The sequence below is a fragment of the Rhineura floridana genome, chromosome 14, assembly GCF_030035675.1.
Source record: "Rhineura floridana isolate rRhiFlo1 chromosome 14, rRhiFlo1.hap2, whole genome shotgun sequence".
In the NCBI taxonomy this organism is placed as follows: Eukaryota; Metazoa; Chordata; class Lepidosauria; order Squamata; family Rhineuridae; genus Rhineura; species Rhineura floridana.
This window is the reverse complement of record NC_084493.1, coordinates 25179618-25200837: the sequence shown is the minus strand read 5'-3', so window position 1 is coordinate 25200837 and position 21220 is coordinate 25179618. Positions and strand designations below refer to the sequence as shown.

At 42.7% G+C, this 21220-nt stretch overlaps 1 protein-coding gene across 6 annotated transcripts in view; it reads left to right on the top strand.

Annotated features, from left to right (window-relative positions):
* Positions 1-21220, top strand: part of ARID3B (AT-rich interaction domain 3B) — a 75322-nt gene that overhangs the window by 14886 nt on the left and 39216 nt on the right. For all 6 annotated transcript variants that reach the window (XR_009758934.1, XM_061594952.1, XM_061594953.1 and 3 more), the window contains exons 3-4: positions 19880-19951; positions 20430-20502. Coding sequence is in view for 5 of the 6 variants with exons in the window: in XM_061594952.1 (XP_061450936.1) it covers positions 19880-19951; positions 20430-20502 (145 nt within the window). In the remaining variant the exon portion in view is untranslated. The remainder of the gene's footprint in view (positions 1-19879; positions 19952-20429; positions 20503-21220) is intronic.

Here is a 21220-nt window from a genome sequence, read left to right as displayed (position 1 = left end):
TGTGGTCCAACAACATCTGGAGGCATACTGGTTGGGAAAGGCTGCGATAGGGGATTAGTTAAAGAATTGAACTCAGATCTCCCAAGTCCAAGTCTGACCTCTGCTTTTGTGTGGCATCATTCTGTCTCCTTTTCAGATTTGTGAAATGGGAATAATGGCAATGTATCTCAGAGGGTGAAGTACAAAACACAGTAAGGATTGTAATGCACTTTGCAGAAAGCAAAAGCACAGAATTATACAGCCACGAGAGTGGCTATATACTATAGCCAGCGTGGATTTTTCGCATTCTGCAATGTCAAATTGAAAATACCCCCCATGCCATTCTGATGCTTCCCATAAGTGCATTCCAAAAGAAAACCTTACAAAACTAATAGTCCTGAACTCAGAAAAGCTTGCTTAACAACCCTCTAAATTTTCATGGTGATACACAAAACAGTCAGAGAGAATCAAGAATTCAACGTGTAAAAAAACCAGACCGCTTTTGGACTTTTTTCTGTCAGAGTTCTTATAATTTGTTGAAATTAATTAAAAATCAGCTGTGTTCATGGAGTACATGTAATCCTATTACTGCCCTTTCCCTATACTCTGACCTTCATTTTCTGCAGTTTAAAAGTTAAAAAAATGTCTTGCTGATTTTGAATTAAGAAATTTTACATTGAACTTGATGATAATGTCAGGCATTCTAAAAGCCAGACTCACAGCTGCTTGGCTTGGCTAATCGGGGCCATACCCACCTTTATTTCACCTGAGACAGTCATAGCTCCCCCAAAGAATCCTGGGAAGTGTAGTTTGTGAAGAGTGCTGACAGGAGAGTCCTTTTTATGTAAATAATTTTTATTGATTTTCAAATTAAACATCTTCCATTACCAATACAACTGTTGGAAATAGAGAGGCATAAATAAAACAAAAATAATTAACCCTTTCCCCCTCACCATACCCCACCCTGGCACTTGCCCACCCTGGCACTTTCTAGATTATAAATTTTACAAATATTCTGTCTCCATATCTATTATTTGTGAATGTTAAAGGTTCTCAGCCAAAACTTTTACAGATCTTACTGAGGAAGACAATAACCAAATGTCAATGGTGAATTAATAAATTTTTTAAACAACTCCAAGTTATCATAACTTTTAGGCGTTCCAAATATGAGGGTGCTTTTTCCCTTGTTCATTTTGGTTGATGTATGCTACAAACGGGTACCATGTATCTAAAAATCTGTCTGTTTTGGTTGTACCTTGCGCTAAGCGAAAAGTTTAGTTAATTTTTCCATGAAAGCCATATACCAGACTTTTTGATAACGATACTCCAAGGTGGCTCTGCTTAGATCCTTCTAATAACTTACAGTTGTAATCCTAGCGGCCATTAGTAAGTAGCCTATGAGAGATCTATTTTTGAGATCTTTATGGACTCCTACAAAAAGATTCAGAACTGCGAGTTGTGGAATCCTCTCTGGAACTGAGGCCATGATGTGTTGTATTTCCTCGAAGACTCGGGTCCAAAAAGGCTTCACTTGAGCACATTCCCACCCCATGTGATGATAAGTCCCCAGCGAGGCACACCCCCTCCAACACATCGGAGCATGTCCCGCGTTAATTCTGGACAAGTGAACAAGTGTCAGGTACCACCTACGTGCCACTTTTAACATAGCTTCCCATATCTGAGAAGATGTGCTTACAAGTGGTTTATTCCATATCATCTTCCAGTCCTGTTCATCAGTCTCACTACTCCAATCTCCTTCCCATATCTTTTTTAGACCATTCATGCCATCCCCACCTAATGATAGTAAAACTCCATATATTTGGGAAGTTTTCCCCTTGTCCCTGTTTCTAGCTGCCAAAAAGATATGTTCAAATGGGGAGAGAACTTCAGTAGCTTGGGCTTTAGTTTCAGGACGAGTTAGGAAGTCTAGAATCTGCCTCCAGTGTAGCCAGAGTATACCCTGACCACATACAGCTGCATCGAAAGCTTGATGTGTGACCATAACTCTGTTGACTTAAAAATCTCGAAGTCTGAAGAATCCTCATTTCCTCCATGGTAAGTATCGATGTCTATTAAAGAAATTTTGATGAAAAAATGCTGATGGATTCAACAATAATTTCTTTCCCCAACGGCGCCAGCTCAGAATCAACATCTTGGTGAATGGATTCCCCCCCCCACTCTTTCCATGTGGATTTCGACATGTTCCTGAAGGAAGTCGTTCCCAGAGTGATCCCCCGCTGGGATACACTCTCCAGTACCACCCATCTTTTGATTTTATAGTCTAGCATTATGTAGATTAAATGATGATATTATGATGCTAACCAATTATATTTCAAATGTAAATTTTTGGTGGGGCAGTATAACAAAAACTTTCTGATTCTGGGTTTTTTATTGCTGAATATACATTTTTCTATTTCTTTCTGCCAAATCTTTAACTGTTTGTCAGTAGAGCATGAAAGAGAAAGGTAAGTTTAGGTAAGGTTGTCATTTTGACTGCTGCAATTCTAGCTGATAATGGTAATTGTAATTTTTTCCATTTAATTCAGTTCTGATTTTGTACCAATGGCATATAATTGGCCAAAAATAATTTGTTGAAGTTCCTATGCACCGGGATTCCTAAGTAACGCACCTGACTTGAACATAGACTTATATCCGAGGCAGCTGCGAATTGTTTTTGTAGGTTTGGTGGTAAGTGGAAACACAAGGCTTCAGACTTCTTCAAATTCACTCTTAGTCCAGATACATCAGCAAATTGCTGAAATTCCTTTTTAATGTACAGAGCAGCCTCTAGGGCCATGTCATCTGCATAGATACTCAGAAGGTGATGTTCTTGATCTATTTTGATCGCTTTTATATTGTTGCTACGAAAAGAAATGGCCAATGGCTCTATGGCCAGGAGAAAAAGGAGGGGAGAAAGAGGACACCCCTGCTTTGTACCCTGAGAGGAGAGTCCTATTCCCCTGACAGAGCTCCAGTGGCCAGAGTCGTTTAACAGTCAGCTGCTATGATTGAAGCTCTGTGAGGGGAACAGGGCCTCTCGTAGCAACTCTCAGCACCCTTCACTAACTACACTTCCCAGGATTCTTTGAGAGAAGCCATGACTGACTAAAGTGAAATAAAGGCCTGGTGTGAATGTGGCCAGGGACAGCTTTGGTTTAAATTTGGGTGGGAAGCTACATGTGCCTGCTGTAGAATAAAAAGGTGGGAGAAACCCTGAAAAAGAATGATACTCTTTACAATGTTTTCCTTTTGGAAAGGAAAGGGGCTTCTCCTCTGCCCAGTGCCCACCCACCCAATCTCCTCCCCTCCCTGCCCCTCCCCCAGGTCAGTTTCACCTATCCTAAACATCATTGCACAGAAATAAATCCTGTTGAACTCAAAAAGAATGCAAATGATCAAACCCACTCTCCCTTCTCCTTCCTCCTATCCTCTCCCTCTCGCCCCTTCCCTCCCCCTTCCTTTGCCCCTCCCTCCCCTTCCCCATGCTTCTCCCTCCTCCTCCCCATTGTCAGTTTTACCTATCTTAAGCATGATTGCACGGGAGTAAATCCCATTGAACTCAGTAAGCATGCAAATGATCAAACCTCCTTCCTCCCATCACCTCTTCTTTGCCCCTCCCCTTCCAATCCCCTTCTTCCCCCTTTCTGCTTTCCTCTCTCCTCCCTTTCTCCTTCCCTCTCCTCTCCCCTCCCCCTCCTCCTCCATGGTCAATTTTATCTATCCTAACCATGATTGCATGGGAGTAAATCCCATAGAACTCAGTAAGCATGCAAATGATTAGACCTGCCTCTTCCTTCCTCCCCTGCCCACTCCAGCCCTCCCTCTATCCCCCCAGTCAGTTTTCCCTATCCTAAGCAAGATTGCATGGGAGTAAATCCCACTGAACTCAATAAACATGCAAATGATCAAACCTGCTCTTCTCCTCCCCCCGCCTGCTCCCCTCCCCCTTCTCCCTCTGCCCTTCCTCCCCCCGCCTCCTCCCCTCCCCATCCCCTGTGGTCAGTTTCATCTATCCTAAGCATGATTACAGGGGAGTAAATCCCATTGAACTTGATAAGCATGCAAATGATCAATCTATTCTCAGCCAACTTGCACAGGATCCCATTTCTTACCTCCTGGATTAAAAAGCAGAGAAATTCACTAATACGCAAAAAACCTTGCAGTTTAAGAATGTACCTATAGCCAACAGACATTTCTATCAAACTTTAAAAAGCAGGGAAATCAGGCAGCTATAGTGAATGCACCAGGGGAGCAGGAGACCTGACCTCCTCTCTGAGATACTGTACTGCTCTACAAATTTGTCAAAATGCAAGTACCATTTGGGTTGGTCTTTCACAGTCCAATCCACTTGCTGTGTAGCTTGGAAGAATTTGGTAACATGTGCCTCTGAGCATATGGTGAGTGGTGGCAACACCTGTAATCATCCCAAATAATAGAAGCAAGACATGTGCTGTGCTGATCTTGTTGTGGCAGGGAGGAAACAACATTATTAAGATACAGTTATAGAATCATAGAGTTGGAAGGGGCCTTTTAGGCCATCGAGTCCAACCCCCTGCTCACAGCAGGAAATCCACAGCTAGAGCATCTCCCACAGATAGCTATCCAGACTCTGCTTGAAGACATCCAGCGAAGGGGATCCCACCACCTCCCTAGGCAGTCGGTTCCATTGCCGAACTGCCCTTACTGTCAAGAAGTTCCTTCTAATGTCCAATCTGAATCTACGCTCCTGCAACTTAAAACCATTAGACCTAGTCCTACCCTCTGGGGCAGCAGTGAACAAATCTGTACCCTCCACTATGTGACAGCCCTTCAGGTACTTAAAGAGTGTAATCATGTCGCCCCTCAGCCTTCTCTTCACCAGACTGAACATGCCAAGTTCCTTCAACCTTTCCTCATAAGACTTGTTCTCCATACCGGCTATCATCCTCGTCGCCCTCTTCTGAACCCGCTCCAACTTGTCTATATCTTTCTTAAAATGAGGCGCCCAGAACTGAACGCAGTATTCCAGATGAGGCCTGACTAATGCAGAATATAGTGGGACTATTACTTCCCTCGACCTGGAAACTATAGCTCTGTTTATGCAGCCCAAAACCACGTTTGCCTTTTTTGCCACAGCATCACACTGCTGGGTCATGTTCAACTTGCGATCCACTACAATTCCAAGGTCCTTCTCACACGCACTACTGCTAAGCCGGGTATTTCCCATCCTGTACCCATGCATTTTGTTTTTGTGGCCTAAATGCAGAATCTTGCATTTGTCTTTATTGCATTTCATTTTATTAATTTCAGCCCAATTTCCCAGTCTATCCAGGTCCCTTTGGATTTTATTCCTGTCTTCCATTGTGTTAGCTATCCCTCCCAGTTTCGTATCATCCACAAACTTCATAAGGCTTCCCTCCACCCCGTCATCTAAGTCATTGATAAAAATGTTGAAGAGTATCGGCCCCAGGACAGAACCCTGTGGCACTCCACTCAAAACCTCCTTCCAGTCCGAAGCAGAGCTACCGACGACCACTCTTTGAGTACGGTTTTCCAACCAGTTGTGAATCCACCTGACAGTATTTCCATCTAGTCCGCATTTGACCAGTTTGCTAATGAAAAGGTTGTGGGGGACGCTTTGCTGAAATCTAGATAGATGACATGTACAGCATTTCCACCATCTACTAGGTTAGTGACCCGATCAAAAAAAGAGATGAGATTAGTTTGACAGGATTTTTTTCTTGACAAACCCATGCTGGCTCCTACTAATCACAGCATTGTCATCTAGATAGTTGCCAATGCACTCTTTTATTATCCGTTCTAATATCTTTCCCGGTATTGAAGTCAGACTGACCGGCCTGTAATTCCCCGGATCTTCTTTTTTACCCTTTTTAAAGAGCGGGACGACGTTTGCCTGTCTCCAATCCTCCGGCACCTCTCCCGTTCTCCAGGATTTCGCACAGATAATGGCAAGAGGTTCCGAGAGTACGTCAGCAAGTTCCTTCAATACTCTGGGATGCAGTTCATCAGGCCCTGGAGATTTGAACTCATTTAGGTTAACTAGGTATTTCCTGACTATCTCCTTATCAATCTTGAACTGCAATCCCGACCTCTTACTGAGATTGCTACCAATGGAAGGTTGCACACTGTTCCCTTTTTGGGAGAAAACGGAGGCAAAATATGCTTTGAGCAGTTCTGCCTTTTCCTTGTTATCTGTCAACATTTTTCCATCCTCATTGAGCAGCAGTCCCACCGTTTCCTTGGTCTTTCTCGTGCTTCGAACATATCTGAAAAACCCCTTTTTGTTGTTCCTCGCTTCCCTCGCCAGCCTCAGCTCATTCTGGGTTTTAGCTTTCCTTACACTATTCCTGCATGCCCAAGCCGCTCGTCGGTACTCTTCCTTGGTGATGCGTCCTTCCTTCCATTCTTTATACATGCTCTTTTTTATTTTTACCTCCTCCACCAGTCTTCCATGTAGCCACATTGGCTTTTTCCGATGTCTTCCGTTTTTCTTCCTCTTTGGAATTGTTTGCGATTGAGCTTTTTGTAATACGTTCTTCATGAACTCCCACGCTTCTTGGGCTCCTTTTTTCTTTAGTCTATCTAGCCACGGGATCCTACCCATCATTTCCCTGAGCTTGCTAAAATCGGCTTTCCTGAAATCCAAGGTCCATATTTGACTATATTCTTCTTTGGCTTTCCCCAGAATCACGAATTCTAGCATTACGTGGTCACTTTCCCCCAAGGTACCGACCGCTTTAATTCCCGTGACCAATTCGTCCGTGTTAGTTAAGATCAGGTCCAGGATTGCCGATCCCCTTGTTCCTTCTTCTACTTTTTGAAAGAGGAAATTATCAGCAAGGCCCATCAGGAATTTGTTAGAGGCTTTGTGCTTCGCAGAGTTTGTCTCCCAGCAGATATCCGGGTAGTTGAAGTCCCCCATCACTACTACTTCTTGCCTCCTTGAGATTTCAGAGATTTGTTTGAGAAAGGCCTCATCTACCACCTCTTCTTGGCCAGGGGGTCTGTAGTAGACACCTACTACCAGTTGATATACTTCAGATGGTCACTTTAAATATATTTGATTTACTTTGCAATTTTAGTGAAGTTTCCTATAGTAAATCATTTTCTTTTGTTTCTGTTTTTGTGAATATGTGAAGCACAGCAATACTCTGCAAAATATACACTAAAAAACTGCAAAAACAATTTTGGAATGGTAGCACTGACTATTCTGCAGAATAGTCTCCAGTGGACATCCGGAGTGTCTCAGTTTGCACAAGATAAAACAGTGGGAGGTGAAATATATTCTAGCAAATTTCTAGGTGTGCTCTGTTTTTAATTGACCATGCCCACCTTTCCTTAAATGAAGTGTTTTAAACATAGCAAGCTGAAAACATGCATCTTGGGTAGGCCAAGTTTGTTTTTTTCCAACAGCTAGTCATTGTTTGAGTTGCAACATATTGTAATCAGTCTGATTTTACATCAAACTGCAGTTTCAGATTCAACTGTTAATGCATCCAAAATAGAAATAGAACATAACCTCCAGTTTGAAAGACAAACGGCTGTCTTCACCATCATATGACATTGACCAATAAAAAGGCTTTGAAATTAATAAAAATAAATTTGATACAGGTTTCTAGGAGGAATGATGAGGGAAATAAAATTTTCTAGATTAGATTCTGTGTAAAAACAAATAGTAACACAGGAAAGAAGCAAAGTCAGAAGATCACCAAGACACACATACAAAAATATAATTCTCCATCTTTGGAGATGGCAGGGGTTGCTACCACTCACCATATGCTCAGAGGCACATGTTACCAAATTCTTCCAAGCTACTCAGAAAGTGGATTGGACTGTGAAAGACCAACCCAAATTGTGTTTGCATTTTGACAAATTTGTAGGACAGCACAATATCTCAGAGAGGAGGTCAGGTCTCCTGCTCCCCTGGTGCATTCACTATAGCTGCCCAATTCCCCTGCTTTTTAAAGTTGGATAGAAATGTCTGTTGGCTATAGGTACGTTCTTAAACTGCAAGGTTTTTTGCCTATTAGTGAATATATTTGTAGCACTACTCGTGGAAATATGATTATGATTAGCAGTGGTAAAGGTCTAAGACAGGTGGATGCTGGTGCCTTTTATAAATTCCCTTCAGCTATTTTACCCTGCCTTTCAACCTCAGTCCTCAAGTAGCTTCCAAGGGCCGCATTCCTCCATGAGCAAACTTCTAGGGATGGAGCCACAACCAAAAACAGGTAAAACAACAGATGTGACTTGTACCTTTGTACAGTAGGCTACATTCTACCCAGGTTTCTACAGGGAGACATATCTTCAGCCTTCATCCAGGCAAGCAAGAGGGATTATCACAGTTCAAGGAAACATTTGAGTGAGGCAAAAGCACTTGAGGAGGGCTCAAAGCAGGGCCAGGGAGGGGTGTAACCTGTGGAGTGTCCCGAGGGCCGGATAGAGAGGCTTGAGGGCCACATTTGACATAAGGGCCTGAGATTCTCCACCCCTGACTTCATGTCACCACAAAACCAAATGATCTACAAATAAAAACAGAAACACTCAAACACAGGGACTGCATAAAACACAACAAAGTAGGAGACAGCCTAGAACAACATGATTCTTTTGCTATTAAGAGCCTGGGCAGAAACAACCATTTTTACCTGGCATCTCTATGCTAGTAAACTGGAAGCCTGGCAGATGAATGTGGGAATTTCCACAAATGATATGCCACCACAGATAAGGTAGCCACTCTTCTCTGAAGGTGAGGTACCTGTGGCAGGGCCTCGGCTGAAGATCATAACCATCAAATAGGCTCGTGTCAGGATTATAACTTGGAGTTATTGTGGAAAGTGAAGGCTGTCTATGAGAGGTGTGTGGGGAGATATGTAATTGGCAATGGTAGAGAGGTAAAGTTAGCAGGAGTTGTATTTCTGTCCCAGTTATTTTGATGATTTTTTGTTTGCATTGAAGAACTTGAGCAAACTCGAAGGTAGCTGTGTTGGTCCAGGGTTGGGATAGATCTGGGTTACAACCCATATTTTAATTTCTTGGAGATAGGAAACAGTCATTGCTTCTCTATCTCAGAATCCCAGGTGCATAACCTGATGTCTGGGAAGGGTTTGTTCAGCCTGCAATCTCCATCTTGAAACTGAGCCTCTAAATTGACCTCATGGTTACAACATCAGCTTAATTTTTGTCTCTCTTCTCCCCACCCCACCCTCCGGGTCAGTGTAAGCTGCGTGTTGAAGTATTCTGGAGAACTAAATCGCTTGCCACACTGCTGTGACATTTTGGCTGGCCCCAATAAAGGCACTGCCCAACTGTACATTTTAAAGTGGTAAAGGAAGTCTAATGAAGGAGTAAGCTGGATATCTGCACATATGGAATTTAGTGTTTCCTATTTCTCACACTTAACCTTGATCAGTTACATACTTAAGCATTTAGAAAGCCGCAAATTCAAGCTGAGCTCTTGTACAGTAAGGCCCCGTTTATATGGCGGGTTAGGGACCAGGCCCCCGCTGTAAAGCGGGAATCGCCGTAAAGCAGGACCCATAGACTATAATGGGGCTGTCGCATGAAAATGATGTGAAAATGTTGTAAAATGTCGCTAAATCGGCTTTAAAAGGGGGAATTTCCCACTGCCGCATTAGCGGAATGCCGGAATGCGAAGCGCCGGTAAGCAGGGCCTTACTGTACCAATAACAGGAGGTAGGGTTATTTTCCTGCTCTTGCAAAATATAACAGGCAGCAGAAGGTGTGTGTATAGTGTGTGTGTGTGTGTGCGAGAGAGAGAGATAATTACTACTCTAATAGTGCTTGAGAGCTTCCAACACAGGATAGTAATCCTGATCTTATCAGAGTTTTGTACTACAACAGTTTTTTTATTTTTAACAGCATCTGATTCACTTCCGAAGGCTCATCTCCACCCACAGAAGGAATTTCTGCTGATTCTCTGATAATCCTCAAATTGTTCCCCCACCTCACCCCTCTCAGTTCAATGTGTGTGGCAAAGATGGTGGGTGAAGTCAGAATGGCGCCTTGGACAACATTTGCTTATCTTAAGATGAGTGTTCATTCTTGGAGAAACTGCCACTCTAGGAAATAGCAGAGCCTGAAAGTTTAAATAAAGTGTGTGGTAGAGCAGAAAAATCCAGGGGCCTAACAAAGAAATGAGGGCTAAAATAATCAAGATGGTTAGGCATGTAGCCTGTGATGTTAGGAGCAATAATTGGATATGTTGGAGCCTCTTGGATCACACAACATTAACATTTTGGAATGGTCCATTCCATTTCAACATTTCTTGCTGTTCCCGGAAAATTTTAGGAACGATTTTCACCATTTCAGACTGATGATGGTAAATGGCTTTTGGCTGTTCCAGATTCAGGTTTAGCTATTGTGATTTGTACTCATTGGCTTTGAAACTAGACAATAGTAGCAAGTTGTATGTGAGACTTGCTCTTGGAGACTAGTCACAAACTGCTCCTCAATGCAATGGCCTACTTCTTTGACAGGTCAGAACATATTATAACAACTGAAGCAACTGTCGTGGATTTCTGTAGCCTTTCTGCTCTTACTCTTATGTTTCTTGACATTTATAGCCCTAAATAGTTTGGGCACCCTATATTAATATTAGATGGCTTTACATTATAAGAATCCAATAAGCAAATATGTGAAATTTCCCCTCTCTCTGCCACTCTCTGAAAGACCCTGAAAACTTACCATTGGGAAGTTTTTCTGCATGTGTGCTGCTGGAAACAGAGGCCCAGCAGCTCTCAAATCCCGAGGTTCTTCTGAAGGTGCTGTATAACAAAGTTTGGTCTGGTGTTTGATGGCTGGGGCTCAGCTGGTCTGGAGGTTGTCACTTCAGTCTTAAATTTAAATTTGGTATGATTTTTATTTGGATTACTTGCTATTTACATATTTGTCTATTTAATTTGAATTTTTGTGTTTTGTTTTCAAATGGTTGTGATTTGCCCCCAACCTTCAGGTACGGGCAGGATAGAAAATCATTATAGATAAAACTAACTGTAACTGTAATAAATAATAGGAACTGAAGTGTAGTGTTGAGTGGGTGCATGGTAGGAATCAGTTTTAGGGAACATCACCAAAGAAATGAAATCAAGAGCAGCCGCCATTATGAGATCAGCTGTTGAAAGAGTTGCAGTGTTAAGTAAAACTTCTTTGTTTCATGCCTCAGTCTTCTGTTGTATCTAGGGTTGCCTGGTTCAGGGCAGGGCAACCAAGAGGTCTTCTGTATCTTTAAAAGTTGTGCAGGGGAAAGGGAGAATTCCACCTTGTGGTTTTTCCCATTACAGTGTTGCAAGAACACCTGCACTTGGCTGACTTTCTCATCTCCTAAAGATACAGGATCAGTCTCTGGCCCTGAACCTGGCAACCCTAGTTGTATCAGTTTTATGAAGTTTGCAGCAGCAAGTATTGCAATAACTATATTAAAGTTCTTGGATGGTCCTTGGTGTGTTCCTCCAGTGTGAAGATACAACACAAGACTTTAACAATGGAGATCTTGAGTGCTGCTACATCACTCGCCAAAAGGCAAGTGTTTTAAAGATACTGACATGACTGGTGTTCTGCAGAGGCAGGATACATGGTGCATAAATGCAGAAGAAATTCTTCCTGATCGAGGCTGTGCTTCCATGAGAGGAGGCTTCCTCCAGTAACTTACAACTTTTGCCTCTTAAGAAATAGAAATGAAAAAGAGTTATAGTCCTTCTGTCAGGATTTTCCGCTTTTGTCTTTGAGGAAAGGGTTAAGTGGCTTTTGGCAGTGGGGTAGTGATAGAGAAACTGAAATTGTTTTGGACATCTGAATTCCAGTCTAATAAGATGTCCCAGGTGGCTAGGAAGTAATCCTAAAATAGCTGCAGTTCTTAATTGCTTCTGTAAAGTCAGGCTTGCAATCCCTGGGGAGGAGCTGCGCCCTGGTGTGCTTTGATAGCATAACTAACCTTAGAAGGTGTGTTTGCAGGGCGGAGATAAAGGGGAATGTTGCCAGCAGGTTCTTGAGATGCCCTGAAGGCCTAAAGATGCTTCTCCGCCTCCTCTTTCTCTTCCTCTTCCCCCCCCCAAAAAAAACATGTCAGATCACAGATAAGGATTCTCTTATCAGATATGTCTGTTAAAGATTTCAGGTGAATGCAAGGATGCAGGATTCATCACTACCCTCCACTTTGTTAACCATCTTGCTGGTGTTGATCCAAAATGCAGCTTGAAAGTAGCTTGGTTCATAGTCAATTATTTATTCAGGTAAATATGGAAGAAGCAAAGTATCTAGAGTAAATAGCAAGCTTGCAACAACTGATCTAGGATCAGATGGAAACAAAAACTAAACAAGAACAAGGTGTGGAGGACCAAGCTGGAGTCATTACCTGCTCAGTTGCTGGAGGCAGAGGAAATGACTGCTAGAGTGAATAAAAGGGAATCCATCAGGAGAGGAAGTCCAGAAGCTTCTGTCTGTCTGGAGGAGGGATGTATGATTTAGCTTACTCATATGATGCTACAACTTTGTACTCTGCATATTTTTATTATTTTTATTACCATGCCAAAGTACTCCCAGTTCTGCAACATGAAGTGAATTCTGCAACTTGTATGATCAAGTAAATGAAGCAAATTTGTCTGACAATTATTTGTATAATTCTGCTTTTTTACTAGTTTGTACTTAGGGTTGTTTCTTCTCTTCTGCCAGTCATGGGAAAGAGCAGGTAGCTATGTCTTGCCCTGAAGCCTTGTCTCCTGCTGGAGGTCAGGAGTGGATTGATTTAATTGGTATCTTGTAAATAAAGTTTCCATTTTTTGTGATTCGTGAATTCCCTAAACATGAGTACATACAACTGATTGCTGTAACAATTCAAACATAGCTGTTTGCAACTAAATAGAACCTTTATATTATGAGGAGCATGAACGAAAACCTCTGATCATGCAGCTCACAATCTGTTTGCAATGCACAGTTATTTATGCTTAGCGACATGGGGTGCACTTGTAAAATTCATGGATTTCTTGGCTGTCCATACATATGCAAGGACACTAAGCAAGATCACATACTTGAAGACAGGTGTCACAGTCTACTACCAAATTGGATGTGCTAGGTTCTGGGCTGAGTGCTGAGAACTCTGCAGAGGCAAGGTGGATAATTACTGAGTGAAAGTGTTTTTTCCAGTGGAATGAATGAAACTGAATATTCATGTTGTCTGAATAATAAATATTTGCAATTTGTTGCAATAAACACATTGACAAATACAATACACAGCCAGTTGCATCATATCTTTAACCAAGACAAATATTTATTTATTTATTCATATTCATATGGGTGGCAGAAAATATGTTTCCCTTGTGCTTTTCTCCTTTTAACCAGAAAAGCAGGTTTTTAATCAGTGGCTGCCTTCAGATGGTATGCTAAACTGTAACAAGATGTGAACAAGCCTAGCCTCCCTCACACATGCCAAAAGGATTAAAGAGTTTTTTTCCCCCTTGGATTTGGTTAGCTATGGTTTGTCATGTTTGGAGTGACAAACTGGGGTTAACATTAACTACAATTAGTTTAAAACAAGCCAGCTTCAGGTCATGTTGTCTTAACATTCATTGGGTTCAGATGGCATGGCAATCTATGGCTAACTAAAAGGGGAAGTGAAAGCTTCCAAACTCCTCCTCCCGGATGTGCAAGAAGAGAACAGAGACTGCAAGCCCAGAAGGTCGTCTCACTAAGTCATGGTTGAATGCAGTGTCCAAACACAAATAATGTTTTGGAAAGAGGGTCATAAATTTGATTTTAAGTGATATGTTCTCTGCAATGTTTGCATTAAATTCAGGATTCTTTTAAAGCAGCATATTTTTTCTAAAAGCTATAACTGGCCCATGTTAAAAACTGAGTTGTGTTTTTTTTAAGAAAATCAATAGTTTGATTTCCAGCAGTGTGGATTAAATTCTCAGCTGTAACTCTGGTGTCTTAAAAATTCACCAGGCATTGCCCATGCAGTTTCAGGCCTGTCCTTGCAACCCATAAGACCTGGAAATGTGTTTTCAATGGAAGTTCATAGCAAGAAGAATTTGCAGAATTGTATTGTGTTACAACAATTTGTGCTTCAGTCCAAAGAGTTTCAGAGCAGGTTGCAGAATTGCAGCAAATGCCCCAGGGTGACGTAGTGGGAGACTCCCTACTACATGGGATTGAAACCCAAGTGTGCCAAGAAGATCCATGGGCTCTCCAGGTATGTGGTCTCCCTGGAGGATGGATTAGAGATGTGATGGAAGGGTTGCCATCACTCATAAAGCTCACTGACAGGTAACCCTTTCTGTTCATCATGTGGGAATTAATAATACTGCCAAGCAGAGCTACAAAGAAATCATGTCAGACTTTGAAGCTCTTGGAAGAAAACTCAAGGGCTTTGGGGCCCAGATAGTTTTCTCATCCATCCTTCTGGTACTTAGAAGAGGAGTTAGAAAGGGAAAGAAAAAAAATCTGGGTGGCTACAAAGGTGGTGCTGATGCAAGAGATTTGGATTCTGGCACCATGGGCAACGCTTCCTGGAAGATGGACTGCTGGCAAGTGATGAGTTGCACCTCACAAGGACTGGGAAGAATGTTTGGCCACAGCATGGAGAATTTCATCAGGAGAGCTTTAGGGGAGCTTTAAACTGAATCCTAAGAGGGAGGGAGACGTAAACTTGGTGGTAATGGCTAACAAAAGCTTGTGCATAGTAAAAGGAACTAAGGGAACAGCTCTAATGGAGCCCAGTAATCTTCATAAAAATGTAGGATGGAGGCTAGGCTGTATATCACATAGTCTTCTATGTCTCTGTGAGGGCCAGTGTGGTGTAGTGGTTAAGGTGTTGGACTACGACCTGGGAGACCAAGGTTCGAATCCCCACATAGCCATGAAGCTCACTGGGTGACCTTGGGCCAGTCACTGTCTCATGAAAACCCTATTCATAGGGTCGCCATAAGTCGGAATCGACTTGAGGGCAGTACATCTACATTTTTCTGTCTCTATACTAATGCCCAGAGTGTGGGAAACAAACAACAAACTTGAACTCTTAATACAGGAGAGTAAACATGACTTGATAGGTATAACTGAAACTTGGTGGGATGACTCGCATGACTACAATACAGCAATTGAAGGATATAACTTGTTCAAAAAGAAGGAATAGAAAGGGGTGGCAGAAACACCCTATATATTAGAAATATATCCCTGCACAGAAATACAGGAGGATGAGTTTAGTAACACCACTGAGAGTATCTGGATTAAAATAAACGGGACAAGGAATAAAAGGAACATGGTGGTTGGAGTCTGCTACCAACCACTCAAATCAAAGAGAAGACGAGGATGAAACTTTTGAAAAGCAAATTGCCAATGTTTTGAGGAGGCGTGATGTAGTAGTATTGGGGGGACTTCAGTTACCCCGATATCTCTTGGGAGACGAATTCTGCCAAACACAGTACCTCCAAGAAATTCCTGACTTGCATTGGAGATAACTTGCTTCTACAGAAAGTAGAGGAAGCAACTAGAGGATCACCTATCCTTGAATTTATTTTAACCACAGAGATGACTTGGTGAATGAAGTGGTAGTTGTGGGAATGCTTGGGGAAAGTGGCCATGTGATACTTGAGTTCTTGACTTTAAAGGAAGCAAAAGCTGAGAGTAGCCATACGCATTCCCTGGTAGACTGTGGGAATGCTGTTGACATAGTATATCTTGACTGCAGCAAAGCTTTTGACAGTGCCCCATGATATTCTGATTAGCAAGCTAGCTAAATGTGGGCTGGATGGAACAACTATCAGGTGGATCCACAGTTAGCTACAGAATCGTATTCAAAGAGTACTTATCAATGGTTCCTTATCAAACTGGGGGGATGTAACGAGCAGGGTACCACAGGGCTCAGTCCTGGGCCCAGCTTTCTTCAATGTTTTTGTTAATGACTTGGATGAAGAGGTGCAGGGAATGCTTATCAAATTTGCAGATGATACAAAATTGGGAGGAACAGCTAATGCCTTGGAACACAAACAAAATTCAAAGGAATCTTGACAGGCATTGTGCTGAAAACAGCAGAATGAAATTTAAGAGGGATAAGTGCAAATTTCTACACCTAGGAAAAAGAAACCAAATGCACAGGTATAAGATGGGGATACTTTGCTCAGCAATACTTCGTGCAAGAAGGATCTTGGGATTGTTGTTGATCAAAGCTGAATATGAGCAAACAGCGCAATGTGGCTGCAAAAAAGGCACATGCTATTTTAGGTTGCATTAATGGAAGTATAATTTCCAAATTGCGTGACATATTGGTTCCCCTCTATTCGGCACTGGTTAAGCCTCATCTTGAGTACCGTGTTCAGTTCTGGACACCACACTTTAACAAGTTCAGAGGAGGGCAACGAGGATGATCAGGAAATTAGAAACAAAGCCCTATGGAGACAGACTGAAAGAACTAGGCATGTTTAGCCTTGAGAAGAGAAGACTGAGGGAAGATACGATAGCACCCTTCAAATACTTCAAAAGTTGCCACACAGAGGAGAACCAGGATCTCTTCTTGATCGTCCCAGAGTGTAGGACACAGAATAATGGGCTCAAGTTACAGGAAGCCAGATTTCAACTGAACATCAGGAAAAACTTCCTATTAGAGCAGTAGGACAATGGAACCAATTACCTAGGAAGGTGGTGGGCTCTCCAGCACTGGAGGCATTCAAGAGGCAGCTGGATAGGCACCTGTTGGGTATGCTTTTATTTGGATTCCTGCATTGAGCAGGGAATTGGACTCAATGGCCTTATAATTCTATGATGCAGTGATAACTGTGGAGAAGAGACTGAGAGCCCAGCACTAGAGGTGCCATTCCAAGAGCAGCTGGGGTAGACATCCTGACAAGACAGTGCAATTGCCTATTTTGGACTCTTGATGAGATGTTTCATCCATTCTTATAACACAAAATTGTCTTTATGTTTGCCGTTAACATCCATTCATCCTAGTTGTCAGTCACACTAGAGCAGGTGTGGGTTGATGGTAAATTAGTATCTCGTGGGAGATCTTTGGATGACTTGCTGCAGATAAGCACAAGTTTCTGATTCCCAATTAGGAACATAGGAAGCTGCCTTATACAGAGTTGGTCCGTCTAGCTCAGTGTTATCCACACTGACTGACAGCAGCTCTCAAGCGTTTCAGACTTGGGGGCATTCCCAGCCCTCCCTGCAGAGGCACCAGAGATTGAGATTGGGACCTTCTGCATGCAAAGCAGATGCTCTTCCACATGTTCAGTAATACCAAGTAATACTGCAAGTGTAAAGAAAAAACTGCCGTGGCTACCTTTGCACTAATTGCTTATTTCTCTGCTCCTTGGTTTCTCACCTGTAAAACATGAGCATTCACTGGCTGTCTTTGTGTATGTTTTCGTGCATGTCTGTGGATCAGTTTTAGAGCTTTATGTTTTGAATCCCTGATCTCTAGTAACTAGTAATAAGCAGGTTGTCCCAGTAGATGGCTTGAGAAGTGCAGCAGGTAACTGGTTCTGACCCCTGAGCCACCATTTTACATGTTCCTGATCCCAACCCCTATTTCACCCCTGACTCTGGCGGTCTTCAGGGTTCTAGTGTAAAACACTCCCTAAATCCCATAAGTCCTCTGTTATAGAAACCTAAGGCCAAGACACCTTGAAACTTGCCTCCAGTTTTCACAGCCTGAGTTTGTTGCTTTTTCTCAGTGGGAAATGCTCTGCTGGCCCTAAAAAAATCCACATTAACTGTGCAAGGAAGACCTGCATCTTTTTCTGTGAAGCCCTCACAGACTTTGTTTGAATGTAACATCTACAAGGTGTTGGAGAAAATCTTTTTTTATTTTGTTATGAATTCTGAGCTTGCTTCTAGCTGAGAAATGCAGGTTAAAAGAAAATGTGTTGGTTACTAGTTGTTGCAAGCTAAAAGTATGTCCAGCAATGAAGGAAAAATAGCAGTTCCTGATTATTATTTTTTTTGGGGGGGAATCTTCCTCCAGCTGTTGTCTGACAGTTGCTTCTATGTCAAACTGTCTTCAGAAGGTGGGGGCAGCTTTAATCTACCTGCTTATTGATTTTTTTTCCAGATCCCCTTGGTTGATACGGTCACTGAGGAGGAGGGAGAAAAGCATTCATGGTTTACATGTGAAGGGCAGTTTTCCTCCTATATACAAAGCTTGTTTTCTGAACTCTTCAGAAGAAGGGCTGGGAAAGCAGATTGTTGTAATAAACAGCTGACATAACAGAAGTGGCAATAATCCTCCATTAAATATCTTTCAGCTGATGGGGCTCACTGAATAATTGACTTCCCAGCAGGAATTACTGGCTCAAACTAAATCAGTAGGCATTAAAGCAGCCTGCTGCCATTTCATAAGTGGGAATGTAGCTTTGCCTGACTCTGACAGGGACTATTCATCTTGGTAGTTCAGTGTATGTGTCACTACCACATGACACTAAGACCGTAGACATTAAAGTGGCTCTAATTAAAAACTGTTTTTGTTTGGAATTCCCTTCATGAATTCAGTGGTGTTTTATCTGATTTAAGATCTTGTGTGCTCACTACCAGATGGTGGGTGGGTGATCTGAACCAGCCGGCGATGTTTGACCTCCCTCGGTTGGCTTTTTGTCTGTTGCCCAGGCTACCTTTTACACTGTGGTGTTTGTAGTTCAGATGTCTGTAGAATTTATCTTTCTGTTCCCACAATCATTAGAAGCAAATGCTACTCTGTCACTTCTTCCTGCTCTGGCAGCTCCTTGGGATGGTGAGTTTCTCAGTGAAGTGGATCCCACTGGGAGGACAACTACTCCTTAATCCCATGAGGTTCAGGGTTCACATAATCGCAGAAGTGGGCACCTATTAAGCCATGTTCAAGTATTTACTTGAACACATGATCTTTAAATGTAGGGTTGAGGCCAGGTGTGCACACACAAGCCCCTCCTCTAATGTCCTTCCTGTATTGAGTAGGGAAGGTCTCTATGGGGCTCTTACTCAGGTTCATTTGAATGGAAGTAGAATACATCACATGAATGGAGACCCTGGTTGTTGACTGTGCAGGGGGTTCTCTTCTCACTCAAGCAAATGTGAATAAAAGCTTACTACAGACCTTCTCTGCACAATGTAGGCAAGATCAGGGACTGAGTGAGTGGGACATACACAACCTGAAAAGTTGGAGTGGAGCTTGCATGTGCATCCCCGTCCCCACGCTTAAACATTTTCTGTTCAGGTAAATGTCTGAACACATCTTTAGACATCATATAGAGTCTCTTCTACACTGTAATGCAGAACTCTTGAGGATTCCGTATTTGGCCTGGATCCAAAGAGCCGTGAGTGGGAGGAGAAAATGTCTCAGTGCGGTTAATATGAATTCTTACACGGGCATAATTTTATTTATTTATTTAGTCCATTTATATACCGCTTATATTTAAATAAAACTTTAAGCAGTGTACAATAAATCCAGACATCTTAAAACAACTACAAAAAACAATAGAATACAGTTAACTGAACAAAATATCCTCTTTAGTATCAACATAATATAAACAAATGAAAGACTGCTATCCTTGAAGGGCCGCAGTGTCATGGGGGTTGCATTATAATAAGGAAAAAATACAGTGTAGCCCGTCAACTCTAGTGGGCTGTAAAAAGGTCTTGAAAAGAGCTTGTGCAAATTGAAGAACTCTTCTGGATGTGGGGTTGCTTCCCACACTCACTGTTCTAGAACCAAGTCAGAAATAGCCCTTCCCTGAGGAAGATGCCTCCTCTGAATCCTCTTAGTTCTTGCCAGTATTGACTCCCAGAAGGTAGCTGTAGAAAGTAGGAAGATTTCCTGTGTGTTGACCTAAATACTTCCTCTGTTGTGAATGGCCCATTAATGCTCTACCTTTTAATTGCTGCCTCTTTGGGCTTTGTTCATTTTTCCCCCCTCTAGAATGGGAGCCTGAGTTGGAGTGAAGAAACTGACAGCAGCAGAGGAAGAGAGGTGTCTCGAGATTTTGCCAAGGTTGGTATAATGACTAGAGTTTGATTGTATATTTGAGCCCAGTGGGCAAACAACATTTGAATTTTGGGGGTTACATCCCAACACTGTGCGTGTAGGCTTTCACTCGACCATCTAGACTTCTTCCTCTTCTCCCTGCTGCAACCTACCTGTGCACCCCTGAAATCTGACCCAAGGGCCCCTCAACTGACTAGAGCAGATTTTGAGGGTGCATGAGAGGCTGTAGGGGGGGAGGAGAGGAAGGGGAAGTCCCATTACCCAAGTAAAAGTATGTCCTGCTTGCACAGTGACAGCATTAGGCACATCCCATTGCTATGAAGGACATGCGAATTCCTGACATAGTTCTGCAGCTTGAAGGGTGTTTCGAGATGCTAGCCCACAAAGATGAGGCCCAAATTCATCACATGCTTCTGGGTTGCCTTGCTTTTCCCTTCCACTCCCAACCCTGTGTGAGTTAAAGTTTACTTGCTTTATTCCCCAGTTGTATGAACTGGATGGTGATCCTGAACGGAAGAAATTCCTGGATGACCTCTTCATTTTTATGCAGAAGAGGGGTGAGTAAACCTCATATCATGACCTCTATTTAAATAACCTGAAAAGGGACAAGGGGCAAATATGTCTGTTAGTACCTGTGCTGGAGGGTGTCCTATTCCTGTGATAGGCCCAGTGTGATGTCGTGGTTAGCATGTTGGACTAGGACCTGAGACACCAGGGTGCGACCCTGTTACTTCTGCTCGATCTCTCAGCAACATTTGATACCATTTACCATGGTATCCCCCTGGATCAACTCATTGGGATGGGTATTGGAGGCACTGTATTACGGTGGTTCCACTCTTACCTTCAGGATTGCGTCCAGAGTAACACTGGGTGAGTGTTCCTTGGCCCCCTTGCACTTGTGCTATGGGGTTCCACAGGGTACTGTTCTTTCCTCAATACTATTCAACATCTATATGAAGCTGTTGGGAGCTGTCATTAGGAATTTTGGAGCAAGTTGTCAGCAACATGCTGATGACATGCAGCTCTATTTCTCCATAACATCTAAATCAGGAGAGGCTGTGAACTGTCTGGATCGGTGTCTGAATGCTGTAGTAGACTGAATGAAGGTCAATAAACTGTGCTTGAATCCTGGGAAGACGGAGGCTCTTTGAGTAGGTGGTTCCCATGTCTAGGAGATAGGCAGGTTACCTGTTCTGGATGGGGTCGCGCTCCCTCTGAAGGACCAGGTCCGTAGGCTTGAGGTACTCCTGGATTTAGCTCTGTCACTAGAGGCAG